Source organism: Hemiscyllium ocellatum, chromosome 1, assembly GCF_020745735.1.
Source record: "Hemiscyllium ocellatum isolate sHemOce1 chromosome 1, sHemOce1.pat.X.cur, whole genome shotgun sequence".
Lineage (NCBI taxonomy): Eukaryota > Metazoa > Chordata > Chondrichthyes > Orectolobiformes > Hemiscylliidae > Hemiscyllium > Hemiscyllium ocellatum.
Window position 1 is genome coordinate 158,252,029 of NC_083401.1, and position 22,175 is coordinate 158,274,203.

Below are 22,175 nucleotides of genomic sequence, written 5' to 3' on the forward strand. Positions count from 1 at the left end.
AGAGTTCTTCCCTCTATGGTCAACCCTAAAGGGGTTGCGATGTGACCAGGACACGAGAATTGACTGTGTAACTCAGCTTTGAAATACATAGTGGCGTACACCCATTTAAGAGGGCAGACCAGGGTTCTGCCAGAAACCTGTTGGTCTTCCAGGTCAAGGAGTTGACCCCAACTGAATGTTGCAGAGTGGCCCATTCCCAGGTCCAGGACGTAGTAATGTTTGGGGGACCAGTCTCCAAGGGGGAGTGGGGTTAGACCACTGTCTGAGGTCTCTATGCTGAAGGTAAATGGGAGTCTGTTCAGTTATCGGATTCTCCCAGCGTCTCAAATATATGTAAATATTACTACCGTCTGGCAGAGCCAAAAGTCCAATGGTTTTGATTTTGTTTACTTGATGTGTAACTGTTCAGAACGGATCCGCATTTGTGACAATGTGCACACACACAAAAAAATTATTTATCAGTGAAGTATAGTTTTGAAATAAAACAAACGCAGACAGTACATCAGTTTATTGTCTCATCTGAAATACGGCACCCGTTAGAGCAGTGCTGGGTTTTGGGGAAATTCTTTCCAGAGAGCACCAAAACCTTGTGCTGCCTTTTTTTTTGATCATGAGAAGGTCTACCAGAGCGCGAGTGAATTTCACACCAGTCTGACTTGGCATTAATTACAGTTTGCGTTATATATTCAGTTTCGGTTCACCTCCTTATTTACCCAGCACATGTACCCTCAATAAGGATCCCTGGAATGGTTTGGAGATTCCAATCGTTTTCACCACCTTAACAGCAAGGACTGCGCTTAAATTCTGTCTAACGGCGCTCCCTTTTCCATCTCATATCTCTATTAAAACACACAGATAAACTTCACACGTCCTACTGTCGGAACATCTAGTTGCTAGATCCATCCTGTCATAGTATAAGTAGCTGAAGTTACTCTCTCTCTCTGGTGAACTAACAGGGGAGCACACAGTACTGCGAACATCGCAGTGTACTAGGGAATACACTCCAGGATTATGCTGCACGACTGCTTTAATGAACGGAAACTTGGGGAAATCCTCAGCGCGAAGATGAGAAAGGAAGGGAGCGGGGAGTGAGGGAACATCTCATCGCTGCCTCACAGCGGGAACAACCTTTCTTTTCACCCAATCCGGGACGGGAGAAGGATTTCGGCAACACTTTGTCGCTGAAAGACTCGGGAGGTTGGACTGGAGTCGACAGAATTTAAACATCACTGGTCACAGGCCGGCAGGTTGATTTGAATCGGTGAGCTTTTATTGATAAAAACAAAAATATAAATCGCAATGCCATCTTAAACATGTCAAATGCAAAAAGTTCATTAAAATCCCGAAAACAAAATCACGCTGTCCAGCACCGAGTAAATCATCAGGATGAATAAAGTTAAAAAAAAATCACGCAGCATCAGGTTTATAAGGTCTAACAGGGTTTAACTGGAAGGTTCCAATTAAACCTGTTGGACTATAACCTGGTGTGGTGTGATTTTTAACTTTGTCCAGCCCAGTCCAACACCAGCATCTTCAGATGAATGATATTGTCACATGGACCCAGTTCATCTCTCTCTGTGCAGTTGGAGACATCACCCACTCCCTCACCGTCTGCCGTCCTGTTGCCACTCTCCCTCGGCACCGTCAAACGCCGCTTGAAATTCCCCATTGCTGGGACGACCTGAAAATCAGCGCCAGCTTTTATGTCTCCTCCATGAACCAGTGATGCATTCACAGATGGACCCTCTCCTTTAGATAGAGTGTGAGTGTGTGTGTGAGTGTGAGTTTGCCCCCAGGCAGGTTTATTTGGAAGCGCTGGCTCTCCCTCCCATCCTGAGAAAGGGACAGCTCTCCCATATGAACCCCCACCTTGGCTCACCCTGAGCCCGGCGCTGTGACTGACTGAGAATGTTGTGTGGCAAGTCCCTTTTTATTTTTGCGGGTGTTCACGGCAGGAGCGCGTTCCCGTGTGGGGTGGTGGGGGGCGCGCTGACGTCGCGGGCGCGCGGTTGTGATGGACTTGTTGGAAGGGGTGGGTGGGTGGGTGGGTGGGGGGAGCTGGGGGAAGAGGGTGGGAGATATCATGTGGGGAGAGACTGAGTCCGCCATCCACACGCTCGGGTTACCTGCTCACAGCGTGGCCAGCCCCCAGCGGGAGCGGGAGCGTACGCCAGACCCTCCAACCCTCTTCCTTTCACCCCCCTCCCACCATCTCCATTCAAACAGAAAGGGAGCTGGGGGGGGTTGGAAAGCAGTGCCCTTTCATTTTTGTGACGCCTCTTGCACACTGACATTTTCTGTTCTCAAGAAGTTCGCAGAGAGAGAGAGAGAGAGTGAAGGGATTTTCTGAGCGAGCCTGCAAGGTGAAGATGCACGCCGGGGTGTCCTTCACGCTTGTCCTGGTGCTAGCTGTGGCCGCCAACTCCCTGGACAGTGAGACCAGGCTGCGGGAGAGGAGTGAGACCTCCTCTCCAGTGAGGAGATGCCTGGACGGGGGAGCGCCGCGCCGCCTGAAGAAGAGAGACAGGAGGCTGTTGGCGCTGGACGCCCAGGGCTACATCTGTCACAAGCTGTACAGCCGCCTGTCCTGCTGCCGGAGGAATAGGCAGCTCCTGGACCCCGAGGTAACGCTCTTTCACGCCGGGGCTCTCCATAGAGTGCACGGTTTGCAAACCATGGATCGGTCCCACGCAGCGACTTCGGTTATCAATCACTCTACAGCAGAGCAAGCGAGTGACAGGGTTGGGGTTCAGGGATAACACTTCGACTGGAGTGTGTGTGTGTGTGTGAGGGCTCTGATCATAATCGCGCTGACAGGCTAAACTTAGAGAGTGCACGTGTTACGTTTTCAGGTGATGTTCTCGCCTGAAAATACTCCACTAAGATGTCAAGTGCTGATGAGGGACGCCTCAGGGTTCCTGTTCAAGCGTCTCTGGCCTCAACATAGTAAGAAATACCCCAGACTGAGTCGAATTTTTATGCTCGGTTCACGGTAGATTTCACTCTATTCTCATGTAAACAGCTTCTACGAATCAACATATGTGTCTGGGTGGTATCTTGCACTTTGTTTTGTAACAAAAAAGCCATATTGCATCATTTAATTTGCTCAAGTCATGCAAATAGAAAAAAATCAATAGGACAAAAAGGGGTCGACTTATCCTCCTCCCCACTAAACTGTTGCCCACACACAGAGTCCTGTTGCTTATAGCAAAAGAATAACAACAACACCATTGTGTTTGTTAGTTGGTTCACTAATGGGTGAAACTGGAGAACATCATTCTCCTTCAGTCTAAGTCTGTCCAAATCTTCATGCCCCTTTTGAGTGAGCAATTGTCCCACTATTCCTATTCTCAGATGAGTGAAAACGCCTTGATTGTAAGGTTTCAGCTGTAGATTTTTTTTAGTTCTACCAAATGTAGCTACATTTGAGAGGGGCAAGATAATGTGTTTGCATTGAAATTGCCGGCTTAACTGTCTGTGGAAGTGAATGAGTCAGTAGTGCTGAAGTTTTCCCCTCAATACTTTATGCATACATACAAATCTAAAAAGTGTTCTGAGTGTATTCTCAGAAGTGATGATGCCTCTTGATATATGTTTTCCTTAATTTTTCATCGCAAATGCCTCAAGTGTTTTCCGACCACATGGTTAAGTTAAGGAAGAACTTATTTGTAAATTTAGTCTGGCTGCCTTACAACTCCGTGCCCTTTCCACTTTTAGTGATTTGAGAGCCAAGTTCGCCCAGGGATCATTTTCAAGTGTGTTCCCCTCACACTGATCTGTTTGCTCGTACTATTGTACTAACAGTTCCTTTGTTATACAAATATAACTGAGCAACAAATTCATGCAGTGTTAACGCTGACTGTATGAAAGGATCAAATTAAGTCTTACTTCTGCTTTGAGTGATTTGACGATGAAAGAAGGACTGCACACATGTTTTACGTTAGTCAATAGCAATACTCATCATTCCGAAGCATGTTAGGATAATGTTTGAATTTTTGTAGCATTTCAATGCGTTATGTTTAATCACGTGCAGCTTGACGGTTTAATCTGTTACGCTTAATGAGAAAAAGAGGAAATGAGGCATTATTGGAGAAAGCAAGGTTTTACATTGTTTTCAATTTAAATGTTGCAACAACTTATTTAACAGCCAGAAAAAAAACAAGTACATAACAAGTAGGCTATTTCAAGAAACATATTTGTGTTGAATTGGTTTTGTCAGATTTCTGGTTTGTCGTTATGAGTGTGAGAATTTAAATATAATTAGCGATTAGTTTGAGTACTCAGCATTGCATAGACTGCGTTGCACAGTCCTCATGAGAACACAGTCCTGCAGAAACAAAGCAATTGATGAACGTGTCAGAACTTTGGTACACGCACTTAAGGTTCAGGGGAAATGTGCATTCCATGGGGGAAGAACCCCAATCACATTGGTAGATTGCTCTGTTTGTCTCCCTCAATCACTTGGTTCCCATCATCGTTCTGATTCTTGGTTTCAAAAAAAAAGAATCTTCTTAATTTATTTTTCTCCACAGATATTCTCAACAAAGACCCATCTCACAGCCAAGGTGGGTGGGATAATCTTGGGGCAGCAGCCATCCACATGACCACATTGACACAACTTTGCGGTTTCCAAAGTTGAGTGATGATACTGCAGGGGGGAGTTGAAAAGAGCCAGGGAATTTCGGTGTTTCCTCTTCAACAATTTCTGCACGGTGCACCATCTAATGGCCTTCCCAAGTAATGCTGGAAATGTGTTGCTGGTTAAAGCACAGCAGGTCAGGCAGCATCCAAGGAATAGGAAATTCGACGTTTTGGGCATAAGCCCTTCATCAGGAATGAGGAGAGTGTGCCAAGCAGGCTAAGATAAAAGGTAGGGAGGAGGGGTGATGGAGATGTGATAGGTGGAAGGAGGTCAAGGTGAGGGTGATAGGCCGGAGTGGGGTGGGCGCGGAGAGGTCAGGAAGAAGATTGCAGGTTAGGAGGGCGGTGCTGAGTTGAGGGAACCGACTGAGACAAGGTGGGGGGAGGGGAAATGAGGAAACTGGAGAAATCTGAGTTCATACCTTGTGGTTGGAGGGTTCCCAGGTGGAAGATGAGGCGCTCCTCCTCCAGCCGTCGTGTTGATATGTTCTGCCGGTGGAGGAGTCCAAGGACCTGCATGTCCTCGGTGGAGTGGGAGGGAGAGTTAAAGTGTTGAGCCACGGGGTGGTTGGGTTGGTTGGTCCGGGTGTCCCAGATGTTTTCTCTGAAGCGTTCCGCAAGTAAGCGGCCCGTCTCCCCAATATAGAGGAGGCCACATCGGGTGCAGCGGATGCAATAGATGATGTGTGTGGAGGTACAGGTGAACTTGTGGTGGATATGGAAGGATCCCTTGGGGCCTTGGAGGGAAGTGAGGGAGGAGGTGTGGGCGCAAGTTTTACATTTCCTGCGGTTGCAGGGGAAGTTGCCGGGAGTGGAGGTTGGGTTGGTGGGGGGTGTGGACCTGACGAGGGAGTCACGAAGGGAGTGGTCTTTGCGGAATGCTGATAGGGGACGGGAGGGAAATATATCCCTGGTGGTGGGGTCCGTTTAGAGCCGTCAGCTTCCCAAGTAATGGCAAACCTTACTGAACTGAGGCATAGGATTTGACAGGGAAACTTGAATCTCCTGAACTGGAATTTCATGTGCCATTCCTTCATGAAGAAAAATATGCAGTGAACGTACTTCATGTTGTTCAATGCAATCAATTTCAATGTATGTTATTGCTATGATTATGCAGTAGAAGGCCGTATAATGCAAGCATGTAATTAGTTATACCCACGTTGACTCTTTCATGTTCAGGACTATGATGCTTATTCTCAAACTAACATCTCTATGGGAGCAATCATTGCGCTACTTCATTCTGTATAATTGGAAGCCCTCACTGAACATTTGGAACACTTCAGTTTCCCTAAAAATGTTTCCAGCTATATTATACATTCACAGAGTCATACAACACGGACACAGATCCTTTGGTCCAGCCAGTCCATGCCGAACTTAATTCCAACTAAACTCGTTCCACCTACCTGCTCCTGGCCCATATCCCTCCAAACCTTCCTTTATCCATGCACTTCTCCGAATGCCTTTTAAAAGCTGCGATTGTGCCCACATCCACCACTTTCTCTGGAAGTTCATTCCATACACCCTCTGTGTAACAAAGTATTGCCCCTTCTGTTTTTATTAAATCTTTCTCCTCTCACCTTAAAAATGTGCCCCCGGTCTTGAAATCCCCACCTTCGGTAAAAGATGCCTACCATTAACCCCATCTATACTCCTAATGATTTTACAAACTTCTATAAGGTCACCTCTCAACCTCCTACACTCCAGTGAAATAAACTCCTAGCCTAGCAATCTTCCACACCTGGCAACATGCTCATAAATCTCTTCTGAACCCTCTCGAGTTTAATGATATCCATTCTATAACTGGGTGACCAGAACTGGACACAGTGTTCCAGCAGAGGCCTCACCAATGTCCTGTACAACTTTAACATGACTTCCCAACTCCTGTACTCAAAGGACTGAGCAATGCAGGCAAGCGTGCTAAATGCCTTTTAATCACCCTGTCTATATGTGATGCAAACTTCAAAGAATTATGTACCTGAACCCTCTCTCTACAACACTAGCCAAGGCCCTACCATTAATTGTATGAGTCCTACCCCTCTTTGTTCCTTCAAAGTCCAGTACCTCGCATTAATCCAGATTCAACTCCATCTGCCATTTTTCAGCCAATTAACCTAAGATCCTTCATAATCTTAGAAAATCTTCTTCACTGTTAACTATTCCGCCAATTTTCTTAGTGATAACCTAATTTCTGGCCAGTTATTCCAATAAGAAAACCTATCTTCTCATGAACCAATGTATTGACTGTGGGACTCAGATTTGTTCTGTCTGACAACATGTTGAAATAGCCTTGCAATAGATACAAGCCCCTGTCAGGCTTTCCACTAAGATATTATCAAATCTTACCCATTTGCAATAAGTAAAATCAGTCCTTACGCCTTGTTTATTTGAACCATCAGTGCACCTGTATGTCGATTTGAGTTTTCACCCACCTGTACTGAACTAACAAACTGTTTTTAAACAACCTTAAAAAGTCCACTGTATAAAAAGTCATGTGTTATTAAAAACTATTGGCTTCTGGTAGATTTAGAGATTCTTCAAAATATTTCTGGCGTTAAAGCTTTATACAACTGCATAACTGTCATGCTGGACATCCATGCTAAAAAAGAGCAGTTTAACAGTCTGCAGTTCATAATCACGTACATTGATCAGGGTGGCTATAGAACTGACGGTATGGATTTATTTTGGAACTTGGTAACAGACTGAAACTGTTCAGTTGCATAATTAAATATGGGACATATAATATAAATGAACAATAAATTTCACCTTTTTATCCTAATAACAGAATTCAAATCACAGTGCTTTGCATAATTTGTCATTAATATTAGAGTATTGCAATCTATTTGCATTTTTGGTCATTGATGTGTTCCAAATTTGTTCTTGTCATCTTTTGTACCCCAAGAAAACTACACAGATTCTAATTGACCCTTGAAAGCCTCTACCTATCACATAAGTTATATGCCAAAAGATAGTTAGTTCATGTGGTCCAGTTCTGCTTTTCTTTCCAAGAACCGTAAGCACCTTGTTTTCTTCTTCCTGCAATCATGGGGCTTTTAAAAGTTGAGCTTTGGTTGTGTAAGTTTACTGCCTTGACAGTTTTACTCTTCTCAACTTGCTTGGTGTAGGCATGCTTTGTGTGTGCCGCATTTGGTTTCTCTCAATATAAGTGAAAAGCTGCACAAAGCAGTTACTGAGGATGTAGATATTTTTTGTCCACCTTTGCAAGGGGTTTAGAAAGTGTTGTGTTGAGGGAATACTTCTGTGTTTTATATTTTTCTTTTCAACTAAGACTTGTATGAAAGGAATACTTTAAAAAATCTTTAATTGCCTTGAAATGCTGTGTCCTTTGAAAATTCACACCTTTAACCATCATTCCAGGTAAAATTTTTAAACTGATGTATCATTATAAATTGCAACTTTTAAAGTTCATTTTAGATAATAGTCTGATGTTTATTCTCTAATTGCAATTAGTTTATTCACTACAAGGTATGGTTTGTGCATACATCTCTTTTGATAAAAGGGTATTCACACAGTGCAATAAGACTAGTGATTTAATACATCTGCATCTTTTATCCTTATCACGTTTCCTTTCCTCACGTTATCTCAGAGTAATTTAAACTTTTGAGTCCTACTGGAAATTCTTTACAGCTTAAGACTAATTTTCTTTGCAACCTGATAGCCTAGTAGCCTTATGTTTGTACATCAGTTTCTTATTCAGATGACCATGAACTGCCTTACCAATCATGCAAAGTCTTTTTGTTCTGACTCTGTTCTGAACCATCACATGAAAAGAGAATAGTGACTTTGCAGATTACACAGAGTTGGTTACAGAATAGTGTTATAGATGCAAAAAAAATGCTTAGTTTTTGTTGGTAGAAAGCATCGACTGACTTGTAAAGTTGCTGTTGTTTCACTGTTAAAATCGTATGTGGAGGAATATATAAAGAATGAAGATAATGCTGCACACTCAACCTGGTAAAAACTATATAAAATAAATTCTTGTTTTCAATCTGCAGTTCAGTAGTTACTGATTTTCTGAGCTGAATGCTGTTTTCAGATCTATTACCAGATTCTACCTCATACAATTACTGCATTTTTGTTCTCAATCAGGATTACAATTTTTGGGCTCCAGAGGAGTGACTTGTGTTTTCTTGCAGTTGTAGATGAAATAGTGCAGAAGAAAGAAAGGTTTCATCGTTTTTTCTATCAATGTTACTGAAATATTTGCAAGTGTGTGAAGAAGGTCTGTCATGGAGTGATAATTCAGCTAATAACATTGCTCAACCTCCAATTATGGTGGTGAACACATTCCAGTAGCAGCAGTGATGATGTAAGCTGAATGGTACATAAAAGAAGATTCACTAGTGATATAATCCAAATGGATCACTGCACTAGAAGGGAACTTGAGTTAGAGATGTGATTATTCTCTGATCCATGCTACTTTTAAGCATAACTTTGTACTAGGAGCGTGGATTAGTGAACATATCTATAGATTTTGAACAACTCCAAAGAGGTTAACCAATTAAGGAAAAACAATAGCTCCCATTATCAAAACTCCATCTTTTTCAACAGAAAAGTACTGGTAGCATAGTGCTATTATCATATGTGGAACATACAATCAGTGAAGTTGAAGATGAGAACTACATGGTATGAAGTTCCAGGACTGAGATTGTTTTGTGGAGGACAAGTGAGGCTGGGGGCACCTGTGAAGCTTTATCAAGATAGAAACTGTATTAAACATGATTCGTTTCACTTGGTTCAACTTGTACAAACAAATAAACTTCAGTTTTATGCATGTTTTAATTAGAGTTTGAAATGTATCCTTTGAAGTACTTCACATGATTTATTTGTACTTTCACTCACTAGACAATGGTAACGAGTTCTACTATGCATGCAACAGATGCAAAGAGCCAGTCATTGCATGCTTGTATTGCCCTGTGTGCACTCCCATTGTTTTCAATAAGAGAGAGCATCAGGGGTGTGTTATAATGATGGCTCTATCTATCTCTTCACGGATATGTACTCTGCAGACCTCACACAGAGAAAAATGTGAAAGTTCCACTGTGTGGAAACAGCGTGAAATAAACAGAAAAAAAATACTGTATTTCATTTCAGATAATTTATATAATCCTATTGCCTAATCTATTGTTTAGTTTATATGTGACTCAAAACACATTCCAGAAATTGTAAAAGTGATTGCAGTGATTAGCATCTTCAGCACCAAAAGCCTCTGTAAAAAATAGCTTTCAGTAGTGCAATTAGGATATGTGATGGCCTGAAGAGAAGCCAATAGTTGACAACTGCCGAGCAGGATTAGAATAATATTGGCCGATTTTAATATGCTGCTAGATAATTCATTATGCCTTTTTAAAGAAAAAGCTACAAAAACAAAATGTATAAATCTAGCTTTACAATTTTCAGGGCATGATCGAAACAAGTTTTTAAAGAAGCAGTATTTACCTTTAGATGATTCTGTTAAGAATGTTACAGTTTGTCTCTCTACTGTCTGCCAAATGAAACTTTAAATATGACAGACTTGGACTAAAATTGTGCAACATCAGATTAGGGAAGGCAATTGTGAAAGGAAGGTGGCTTTATTTTCTTATGTCACTACAAACAAACTAAAAATGTGAATGTGCCAGTAAAATCCCTTTTCATAGAATGCCTATGACTGTTCAGTGGTAGGGGGGGATGTGCATTAAATTATTGACATGCTTATTACATTGTTTAATTTAAGAATGCAAGCTGCAAGTTAGTAGCCAGTTTAACATGTTAACTGGGAAAACAGGATCACTTGCATTGCAAAGAGAGTTCAGATTATCAGGCATCCAGGAAAGAAAAGGTTGTGGTTTTAGCAATTTCAGTATAGTTATAAACAAAAACATGTAATCTGCTAACACTTCACTTGTAATTTAATTTAGCTGTATATTTTCTATTGAAAATAACTTGAGTAAATTTATAGTTCTGTGGAGCTGAACAATGTATTTTATGACCATTATTATTTCTTTTGAGTTTTATAATCACACTTCAGAACATTGCAGACCAAAAGGGCATCAGCAGAACTCCCACTGAGAATTCCTGTAGTGGGGGGTTTTGGGGTAGGATTGTAAGATAATGGAAAACATACATATTGTTGTGGCCTGAATAAAGCTTTTCTAATTTGCTGTGACATTTGGAATTTTTCATGTTGATGCTTCCTAGTTTATCTTTTGAAACTTTTATTACACTCATAACAGTTTTTATGTAAGAAAAAAAGTACAGTCAAGAATTTAGAAAGCATTTATTAATTTATCAAGTAGGTTTAAAATCAAGGAAAGATTATAATTTATCTATATTTGTAAGAGAATACAATAATTGTCCTAGGTAAAGCAGGTATTCTCTCCAAGTCAGTGTTGGTTTTCATTTTAAGTCAGTTTGCTTACATCTTTCTGCTATTTGATTTTCAGGTATTTTCTGTTACAAACAACACAGAGTGTGCAAGATTGCTGGAGGAAATAAAGTGTGCTGAATGTTCACCATATGCACAGAATTTATTTCACATATCTGACCGAGAAGGCACATCAGCTAATGAGCTAACTTTTCCCATGTTGTGCAGAGATTATTGTGAACAACTCTACTTTGCCTGCAGAAGCCACATAGCAGGTAATAAAGGCTGCAAGACATCTGTATGAACCCCTGAATTCACATAAATCCTCATACCTTGTTGATTCATGATGAATCAGTGTGGGGGGTATCCATAGCAGAGCCATGTTTCTCTGTTATGCAATGAAAAGTGGTGGTCATGGGTACAATTAAATAAAATTAATGCTTGCTGAAAAGTCATTATTTCAGAACTGGTGACAGATGCTGCTGCCACCTCGTTTGGGACTGGAACATTTGAGAGAAGTGTTGGCCCCCCCTTTACTCACAATTAAAAGCATCTTTATTAAAACAGTGAAAACTTTTTTCAATACGATTCCAGCATGATGGGGGGGGGTGGTGAATGACATTTCATTCTGCATCTCATTCTGTGATAGAGATGAATTCTATGGTAATGAAGCTTACCTTTTTAATATTGTACACAGTATTTGAACTTCAGCACAAGACTTTCTTTGAAGAAAAGCTTCTAAAAGCACCTCTTGCTGTGGTTTCACAGATATTCCAAAGTTTCCTGGAAAATGAAAATATTATTATTTTATCCACAAACTACCGATTTCTTTCCTACAGCTTCCTGCGTACAGCTGGTTTTTGCTCTTTATCACATTCCCTGAAGACTGAGCTGGGATTAGGGGGTGGGATTTTCCAAGCCTGCATGCGAGGCAGTCATAACATTGGATTTTGGTGGATATTATGCACAAACACTAATACATTGGGGACTTTTTGTACTTTTTCTTCCCCGCACTCAAAATTAACTAATCCCTGACCCTGGTGACCTTAGCCTCCCTGTTTTTGGGGAATTGCTACTTAATTTTTAAAAAATGCAGTTGAACTGAGCTAAAGAGTTAATTGGAATGTCTTCAGCAGCACAGGAGCTGGTACCAGAGGAACCTTTCTTTTCAGATCAACATATGTGGTGATGAATGACAAATTTATTTTTCTACAAAGTTTGTGTATATGTAAAACTGCTGAAGTGCATCAAGATGTCAAGTGCTTTGGGTGACCACCCAGGTTGTCTTGGAAGATAACCAGATGAAAGCATAACTTCAGCACTGGGACATGGATGGGGCTCAGGGGTGTGCATAAGTGAACTAGCAGCCTGTTTTTCAGACAAGTGAGACGATTTTCCTATGTTAGACAGATGCTTACAATCAGCATGTGGCACCACTTGCTGTTGCAGAGGTCGGTGCTAATTGAAAGCTTTTGTTTTGATACCAAAAATAGAAAACAAATTTTGTTGACAGAGTGGTCATTGACAAGCACCCTAATTGTATTTGCTTAGAGTACCCAATTAGAATTAAGTTTCCAGAGAATTATGCACCGGGATCTAATCAAATCCAAGAAATTCATCCAAAATGACGATTTTCTTTTAAAGTTTGAACATGATTGTATCCACAATATTAGTAACACTGAAAACAATTTTTTAATTTCAAAGAAGTTATTTGACTTCAAATCAGCAGATATATAATTACAAGTGTATATACATTACTCTAAAAATGTTGAGGTTTTGTCTTCTCATTTGGATGGTTTAGATTATATTTTCATTGTTATAATAGTTGAAATCACAGAGAATAATTACAGAGTGTCATGCAGTTATGCACCACAGACAAGTGCTGTTTACAACGCACAGCTAATTAATGAAACCTGAATCTTTAGATTTATAGTATGTAAGTTAAGTCCCTTTAGTTGTGGGTGGCCTAGTATTTTACTCTGTTAAAACACTAGTGTTCTTGGCCAAAAAATGGTAGGATATTGTTTCTCTACTGTTATTTCCCACAACAGTTATCGATGGCAACTCTTTGTGTGATAAATTCCCAGCATGGATAGACTGTGAGGAAGGAAAGATAATTGGAGGAGAAATCTGTGTGTTTTGTTGTGAACTTTATTCTGGAATGGCTTGCCCTGTCCATAGTGCTGGGCGATGGTGTATTGAACAGCTGAGAGATGACATTGAATGCACGTTAAAAAATGGAGCGATGAAATAGGTGCAATGAAAGAATGCTGAGGATTGGTCGCCGACTTTACTCATCAGTTGTGAAGTAATGTACATTCTGCAAATTAAAATTCAAATTGAGACAAAGTAGATAAACCAAAATTTAAGTCATTCCAAAGACCTTTTTGACACTCTCATGATTTGATAACTTATTGAAAGATAAATTTGGTGTCAGTCTTATTCTCTATTTGATGTATCAATGTTTAATAACACATAAAACATTAGAGTTGGTCTGACTTGTTTTCTCATCATAACCCATAACAGGCAAAATAGATAAAGATGATGAACTGTACACATGTCACACTTTGTGTGTGGTGCATCCGTGATTTATTTGCCTTACATCTATCATAATATGAAAACAGCAAAGCTGGAAACAACAATATTGTTATCTGTTTAGAGAGTGCTATGAAACTAAGTGCGTCATGATATCAGAATTTGTTTAAAACTGACATGCCCATGACTTTGCTACAGTTTCCTATTTGCTTCTGTTTTAAAGTATAGATGAAGTTTCCTCAGTTGATTTGGTTATTGTGAGATCATCCTGGAGCTTGGAGTGTAATGGCAGTTTGTTGACAGAATAAAGCATAAATAGTTAGTTTCAGATTTAAAGAAACAATGCATTTCACCACAAACTGAAATAAAACTTAGAGTTTTAGTATGTTCAAAGTTATGTATTATCACATTGTGTTTATGTGCCTAAAGTAACGCCTTGATTTTACTTTAGTTTTTTTGAAAAGCAAAATAATTTGTTGTTAATCAGTATTTTAACACTTGCCTTCTGTGTGTATCAAGATAATGAAGATGACAATTCTTTTTTAAAATATAATTTTCAAAGCAAGACAATATATTGTTTCTTTCTTGATTCTTTCTTGCGGAAGAAACGTTGCTCATGCAAGCACTTAATAACGTGACTACCAGTAATTTATTTAACATTTGTTTTCCAGGACTATTCCAAACCACTTCAGATGAGTTCTGCAATATGTATTCAGCAAAAGAGAATGGGATATGCTTTCCAGACTTTCCCAGGAAACAACTACAAGGGCCAGTTTCCAATTACTTAAACCAGATGGATGAATATCACAAAATGGAACACATCAACAGGTTCAATAAGATAACTGTTACTTGATTTAGAAGGATTCAGTAGCTGTACTCATGACACTGAATCAATGACATGTCAGCATACATGATACTGCTGTGCCACCAGTTTGTTTGCTATTTAATATTCAAACATTGTTGTAGTTTATTAGCACCATAAGTAATGTTGGGGTAGGGTCTTCCAAGCCCATATTGAGCTGTTTGAATGGAAGATGGGGCAGATTCATTGGGAAGAGGTGAATATTTATTCCCTGATGGCAGGCTAAGCTTCTGGTTTTAAGTTCCCAGGAACGTTCAGGTGGATCAGTTTTCCCAGCTTTCATGCTTGGGAACTCGTTTTGCATTCATTAGTATGTCCTAAAACCCTGGTCCTCTGCAATTACATTTATGGGTGCAATTTTCTTGTTGAGGAACAGGAAACGTGTGTGTTGTATAAACTGACTGTCTATACCAAACCTGTACCTGATGAGGTACACTGCACCCTTCTAGATCTGGTGAGTATAGCACTTAGGAGAAAGTGAGGACTGCAGATGCTGGAGATCAGAGCTGAAAAATGTGTTGCTGGAAAAGCGCAGCAGGTCAGGCAGCATCCAAGGAGCAGGAGATTCGACGTTTCGGGCATGAGCCCTTCTTCAGGAATGAGGAAAGTGTGCCAAGCAGGCTAAGATAAAAGGTAGGGAGGAGGGACTTGGGGGAGGGGCGTTGGAAATGCGATAGATGGAAGGAGGTTAAGGTGAGGGTGATAGGCCAGAGTAGGGGTGGGGCGGAGAGATCAGGAGCTGCTTGGCACACTTTCCTCATTCCTGAAGAAGGGCTCATGTCCGAAACGTCGATTCTCTTGCTCCTTGGATGCTGCCTGACCTGCCGCGCTTTTCCAGCAACACATTTTCAGCTCTGATCTCCACCATCTGCAGTCCTCACTTTCTTCTCGAATACAGGACTGCCTGCCTGCCAAACAACCAATGCAACATGAAAGGGCTAAGAAATTCCACCATTAACAGTTCTGATCTAAGAGCTGGCAATCCTGTAATATCCAGCTGTGAATATTGGTGGACACATAAGATGACAATAGGAAGAGGAGGTGATTATACAAATGTCCCTTCCAGCACTGGGGGGGGGCACAGCTCACTCATACAAAAGAAAAGTCTGAAAGATTTATATGCATCTTCAGCCAGAATTATCAAGTGGATGATTCATTTTGGTCTTCTGGTGAGATCACAGATGACAATCTTCAACCAATGTCATTAGCTCCACATGCTATCAAGAAATGGCTGAAGGCACTGGATACTGCAAAACCTGTTATGGTACAGTTACAGCATTGGCATCTACCTGACTATGTGAAAAAAATGCCAATTACTGCTCATTAATCTACTTTCGATCGTCAGGAAGCTCCCGCAAGATGTTGCACTATCACTGTCAAATGGGATGTACTCAGCATGAACCTGGTCACTGTTCAGCTTCTGCCAGGATCACTCAACTCTGATCTCAATGTGGCTTTGGTCGAGTCGTAGGCGACAGAGTTGACCTCCAGAAGTGAAGGTGACTGCTCTCGCCACCAAAGCTGCATTTGAATGAATATGGCATCAAGGAGCCCAAGACAAACAGAAGTTTATGGGAATCAGTGAGTGAGTGGGGGAGAAGTCTCTGTCTTTGTGACTTCAGCTAGCAAAGGAAGATGACTGTATAAGATAACTCAATCCTGGAGCAACATTGCAGGAGTTATTCAGGATAGTGTCCTTGATCCAGTCATTTGCGGTTACGACATTAATGATCTTCCCTCTATCTTGATGTCAGAAGTGGACATGTTCGCTGATGATTGTACAAAGTTTAGCATCATTTCAAGATTTTTCTCATACTGGAGCAACTGATGGCCACATACAGCAAGACGTGGAGAACACCCATACTTGGGCTGATAATTAACAAGTAACATTTGTGCCACATGTACCAGACAATAGCCATCTCAATAAGGAAGAATCTAACCATTTTGCCTCGATATTAAATGTCACTATCCTCACTGGATCTCCCAAAATCAACATCCTGATATCATGGTATAACTATATCAGAATATAACAGATGTGCGTTGGGAGCTTTCCAGGTCTTTACTTGATGCCAGAACTGTCAGAGAATATTTCAGTAGCAGTATTGTGAACTTGCTGTTAAGTTGAGCGTGATGTCTCATGATATAATCACATATCAGATGTAACGTCACCAGCTTTTAAGCAACATATAACAAACCTGTTCATCAAATTGAGACTCCCTTATGTGGGCCTCCTTCTCCAAATGGATCAATTGGTTCGACTAATACCAGCAGGAAGGATTGGTAGCTGTGAAACTGCCATATTATAAATGGTGCTAGTGGTGATTTTTGAAGCCATAAGAAATAGAAGCAGAAATAGCACATTCCGATTATTGAGTCCACCCTGATATTCAACGAGATTATAAACGGAAATTGCTGGAATAATTCAGCAGCTCTTTCAGCATCTGTGGGGAGAAATCAGAGTTAACGTTTCAGGTCGAGTGATCCTTCTGCAGCGCTGAAGGGACACTAGACCCGAAATGTTAAGTCTGATTTCTGTCCACAGAGGGTGCCAGACCTGCTGGGTTTTTCTAGCAATTTATGTTTTTTATTTCTGATTTTCAGCATCTGCAGTTGTAGAGTCATAGAGATGTACAGCACAGAAACAGACCCTTCGGTCCAACTCGTCTATGCCAACCAGATATCCCAACCCAATCTAGTCCCACCTGCCAGCACTCTATTCCTTCATATACCCATCCAGATGCCTTTTAAATGTTGCAGTTGTACCAGCCTCCACCACTTCCTCTGGCAGCTCATTCCATACACGTATCATGCTCTGCTTGAAAAAGTTGCCCCTTAGGTCTCTTTTATAGTTCTTTCTTTTTTCAATGAAATCATGATTAACTTAATAACCCTCTAACTCCATTTACATGTGTTTTCCCTATAACCCCTCATTCTCTTGCTAATTAAATATCTGTCTGGAATATATTTAACAACCCAGATTCTACAACCTGTAGGGGAATGGGTCTGGGTGGGTTGCGCTTCGGTGGGTCAGTGTGGATTTGTTGGGCCGAAGGGCCTGTTTCCACACTGTAAGTAATCTGTAATCTGTAAATCTGTAAGTAATCTGTAAATCTGTAACCTTCTTGTTAAAGAATTCCAGAAATGCTGTACTCTCCAAGAGAATAGATTTCTCCTTGTCTCTGTCTTAAATAGGCAACTCCTTGTTCTGAGATTAGGCCTTCTGCTCTTAGACTGTTCAGGAAGGGGAACTAGCATCTCTGCATTTACCCTATCAAGTCCTCTAAGAACTTTGTATGTTTCAATAAATTCACCTTTCATTCTTCTTAACTCTAAAGAGTTCTTAACTTCTCCTTATAAGACAGTCCCTCCATATATCATATCAGCTCAGTGAACCTTTTCTGGACTGCTTCCAATGCCGTGCATCCTTCCTTAGATAAAGGATCCAAAACTGTTCACAGTATTTCAGATGTAGTCTGACTCGTGCCTTTTATAGTTTTAGCACAATCCCCCCCCAACCTTTTATATAATCCATTCCATTTGAAATAAAGATCATTATTCCATTTGTCTTCCCTAATAGTTTGCGAAATGGTGTGCTAGCAGAACCATTGAGAGGGAGAAGGGAGGACTTGGGGATTCGACGAGAAATGGCAAGAGAAACTAGTGAGGGTGAGATAGAGAAGATTCACTGAGAACGAAGGGAAGAGTGGTGGTGGTTCGATGGGTGGGTGGAATTCAACCAGGGCTGGCGAAAAGAGAGGAACGTACGGAGGGTTAGATTTGGGGGAGGAAAGATTAAGTCGAAGAACTGAAGAAAACGGCAGATGTTAAGAGTTTGCTGTAAGTTGTGAGTAAGGAAAGTCATCAGATGTAAAAGGTTCAGTAATTTTGGAGCATTGCTGTGTTTTGATTATGGTAATGGTGTAATTGGAACAGTTTGCTTAATTTATTGCTGAGTCAAATGCATATTATATTTGAATACCTTTTTTATAGGCCTAATGAAGACCCATCCTTTCAGCTTTGTATTGAATCATGCGGTTTGTATTCTGTATGATTGAACTATCATATGAGGGTTGTATTTGCACTGGAGTACAGAGTAATGTGATATGAAAGCGGCTGCTCCAGCAGTCTATTTTAAACAGCGATCTTCTTTATTGTGAACGTTTTGAAGTTTGCTAATGTGGCATGGCGCCCTTTTACACCACAAATGTGGTGCTCTGATGGTTTGTGGCAAAGATCAGTCTTAAGGTCCTCATAACTCACACTGAGTTCTCCAAGTTGCTAGTTATAGAGAAGAAAGTTAAAAATGGACAAAGGGAACATTGTGCAACATTGGAGAGAAAAACATGTTGAGTTATGACAATGATGCACCCATGCTAATATATAGTGTGGTCAGGTTTATGGTAATAAGATTGGATATTTACTTAGAAGTAGGGAGGAAGTGTTAGTCTGAGGTCAGAAAGCCAAGGACAATGTGTTTTTCACAGGATCAGCCAGACTTGGGGAGATGAAAGAAGATTGCAATCCAAAACTGATCAAGATTTGAATGACTGAGGATTAGGCTCGTAAAAAGATTGAAATCTGGAGACCGGGAGGTAGGGAACAGGGGGAAATTCGAGGATAGAGGTTTACTGAAGGCTGGACAAGGAGAGATTTGGAGGATTGAAGCTTCCACAGAGGAGATTGGAGGTCCTGAAGAGGAGTATTGAAGGGAATTGGGAAACAGGTTGGAACGCATATACTGGACCTGGGCATCCTGAGACGCAGAAGAGTCTCCCAGTCAGGCTTGCAGTGGTTATGTTTGAGGCATGCAGGAACATTATAATGTTTAAAGTTTAAACTCACCTCCTGCAAGCGGGTAGGTCCCTGCCTGTTAAAACCAGAAGTAGGCAGTTTAAGGTTGAGCTTTATACTTTTAATAATTTAACATCCTTCTCCGCCTATCAGTTTTGGAGGGACAGTATTCCTCTTTATTATGAATCAGTAGTGGGCGAAGTAAGGAGGGGACAATGGGCAATGTGAAGCAGGAACATAAGTTTAACAAGAGGTTAAAACTTTGAACAAAAATTTCCATTTAGTCTGGCCCAGAGCTATATGCATTATTCTAGCTGTCGTATTCTTGATATGCTTCATATAACTTCAGCATCTCTATGTTGATATTTATGCCTTGGTTAATAAATGGAAGTATCCCATACACCATCTTAACAAGCTTATCTACCTGTCCTGCTACCTTCAAGGATCTGTGCACGTACACCTCAAGGCCTGCCTGTTCTCCTATATCTCTCAGTATGCCACCATTTATTATTTATTATCTAGTCTCATTTCTCCTCCCCAAACGCATTGCCTCCCTCTTCTATTTAATTTCGTTTGCCACTTTTCTGCCAACTTAACCAATACATTGATAATCTTTCCACCATCTTGTTTCCTCACTATCAACAATTGGATCAATTTTTGCATCATAGACATATCTTTCAAGTTATGTCTGAATAATTGACACACAAACACACACACACACACGCACCCCCACGCACACACAAAAACACACACGCACACACAAAATCACCCACACACACACACACAAACACACACACACACACACACACACACACACACACACACGAAGGTACTTAATACTAAGTCTTGTAGAACTTCACAGGAAATTGCCTTTCAACCACAAAACCCCATTCCAATCAATAACCCCTTGCTTCCTGAGCCTATTACTTTGAATCAGCATGTCACTTGTGCCTGAATTTCATGGTCATTTATTTTTCTGGCCGTTCAGCCATGTAAAACCTTATTAAAAGTCTCACTAAAATTCATATAGGCTACATCAGATGTGTTATTCTCATCAACTCTTGTCAATATCTCAAATAATTTAATCAGATAAATCCACCATGACCTTCCCTTAATTAATCCATGCCAACTGTCCTCAACTTATCCATGCCTTTCTAAGTATTGGGTTACACTGGCTCTCAATGTTTTATGGTAATGTTCCCATCACTGACTGGTTTGTAGGTAACATTTAAAGAATAGTGCACCATTTAGCAATCTTACAACACCGTGCTGCTAGCCAGAGAAAATTGGGAAATGATGGTCAAAGCCTTTGTGACTTCCTCCCTCTCTTTTAACTTTCATTTCATTTGAGCCTGATGATTTGTCAACTTTCAATATTATTCCCTTTCCTTGTATCTTTGTCCCAACCAATATTTCACATGCATCTTCCATTATTACAGTATCTGCATCCTCACCTATGTCTTCTTTCCCTGTGTCCCGATTACTTGTTGGTCACTAACAAACCCCGTAACCATTCCTTAGTTATCAATGTGCTCTTTATGCATTTACAAAATATGTGTGTGTTATCCTTGACTTTATATACTAATATTTTCCTTGCTTTACAAACTATATTAATTTCCTTCCTCCATTTTCCATACTTCTGCAGGTTCCTTACCTTTCCTTCCTTACCCTATCTTTATGTTGCTTGGCATTTGCATTTGATTTACAAACATAAACACTTGTTTCTTCTGGAACATATTTTTCTGAATCTTCACTATCACTTCCTTGAATGCTTCCATGACAGTGATTAAGCTAGTACCATTCAACTTTTATTAAGCCATATGTCAGTTTAGTAAAATTATCCTTACCTTGAGAATTTTATATGAGGTCTGTCCCTGTCTTTTTCCATAACTAACCTAAATCTAACTGCATTACAATAACTATGAACAAAATGCTCTCCTACTGATGCACCATCCACCCATCCGGCTTCAGTCCCTAAAAACAAATCCAAAACTATCCTCTTGCTTTTGGGCTTGCTACATGCTAACTAAGAAAAAAAAAGATTTTCTTGAATGGAGTTAACAGTTCTATGCTCTCCAAACACTTTTGATACTGATTTTATTCCAGTTGAATATTTGGGTAGTTGAAATGCCTGGATGTAGCTTTGCTCGCTGAGCTGGAAGGTTCGTTTTCAGACGTTTCATCACCATACTAGGTAACATCATTAGTGAGCCTCCAGATGAAGCACTGGTGGTATGGCCCGCTTCCTATTTGTGTTTAGGTTTGTGATGTCATTTCCTATGGTGATGTCATTTCCGGTTCTTTTTCTCAGAGGGTGGTAAATGGGATCCAAGTCAATGTGCTTGTTGATTGCGTTCCGGTTGAAATGCCATGCTTCTAGGAATTCTCGTACATGTTTCTGTTTGGCTGGTCCTAGGATGAATGTGTTGTCCCAGTTGAAGTGGTGTCTTTCTTCGTCTGTATGTAAGGATACTAGTGAGAGTGGGTCGTGTCTTTTTGCGGCTAGCTGGTGTTCATGTATCCTGGTGGCTAGTTTTCTGCCTGTTTGTACAATGTAGTGTTTGTTACAGTTCTTGCTAGGTATTTTGTAAATGACATTAGTCGAAATCCCTATATTACTGCCCTTTTGTTTCAGCAATATGCCATCATACTTACTGTCTGATCTCCCCCTGAACTGTTTGGAGAATCTGTAATAACCGGTTAGGAATGGGATTGCCCCTCTTCTTCAGTTCAACATAATTGCTTCATTTAGTGCTTTTTATAGCTGCTGTTACTTAACCAACATTCCATTCATCCTTGCATCCTTTGTCATTATTCCTGACCCTATCTGAAAACATTGTAATGAGTAATCTTGAGCTGCCTGTTCTCCCTTCCTTTAGAAAAAGGTATTGAAGGATTAAAACAAAAAACATATTCCGTTTAGGAACAGCATCACCCATAGAGAGGTTAGACTTTTGTCCAAAATCAAGCCTTCATTTGGAA

The 22,175-nt window shown here is 40.6% G+C and overlaps 1 protein-coding gene across 5 annotated transcripts in view; it reads left to right on the top strand.

Moving 5' to 3' along the window:
- Nucleotides 1-989: 989 nt before the first annotated feature.
- Nucleotides 990-22,175, top strand: part of hhip (hedgehog interacting protein) — a 157,511-nt gene continuing 136,325 nt past the window's right edge. For 4 of the 5 annotated variants that reach the window (XM_060827010.1, XM_060827012.1, XM_060827017.1 and 1 more), the window contains exons 1-3: nt 2,103-2,624; nt 11,085-11,280; nt 14,212-14,368. In XM_060827010.1, the coding sequence (XP_060682993.1) occupies nt 2,370-2,624; nt 11,085-11,280; nt 14,212-14,368 (608 nt within the window). In that variant the 5' untranslated portion in view covers nt 2,103-2,369. Of the gene's footprint in view, nt 1,262-2,102; nt 2,625-11,084; nt 11,281-14,211; nt 14,369-22,175 lie in introns of those variants that run through there. The other variant, XM_060827011.1, reaches the window with a different exon arrangement.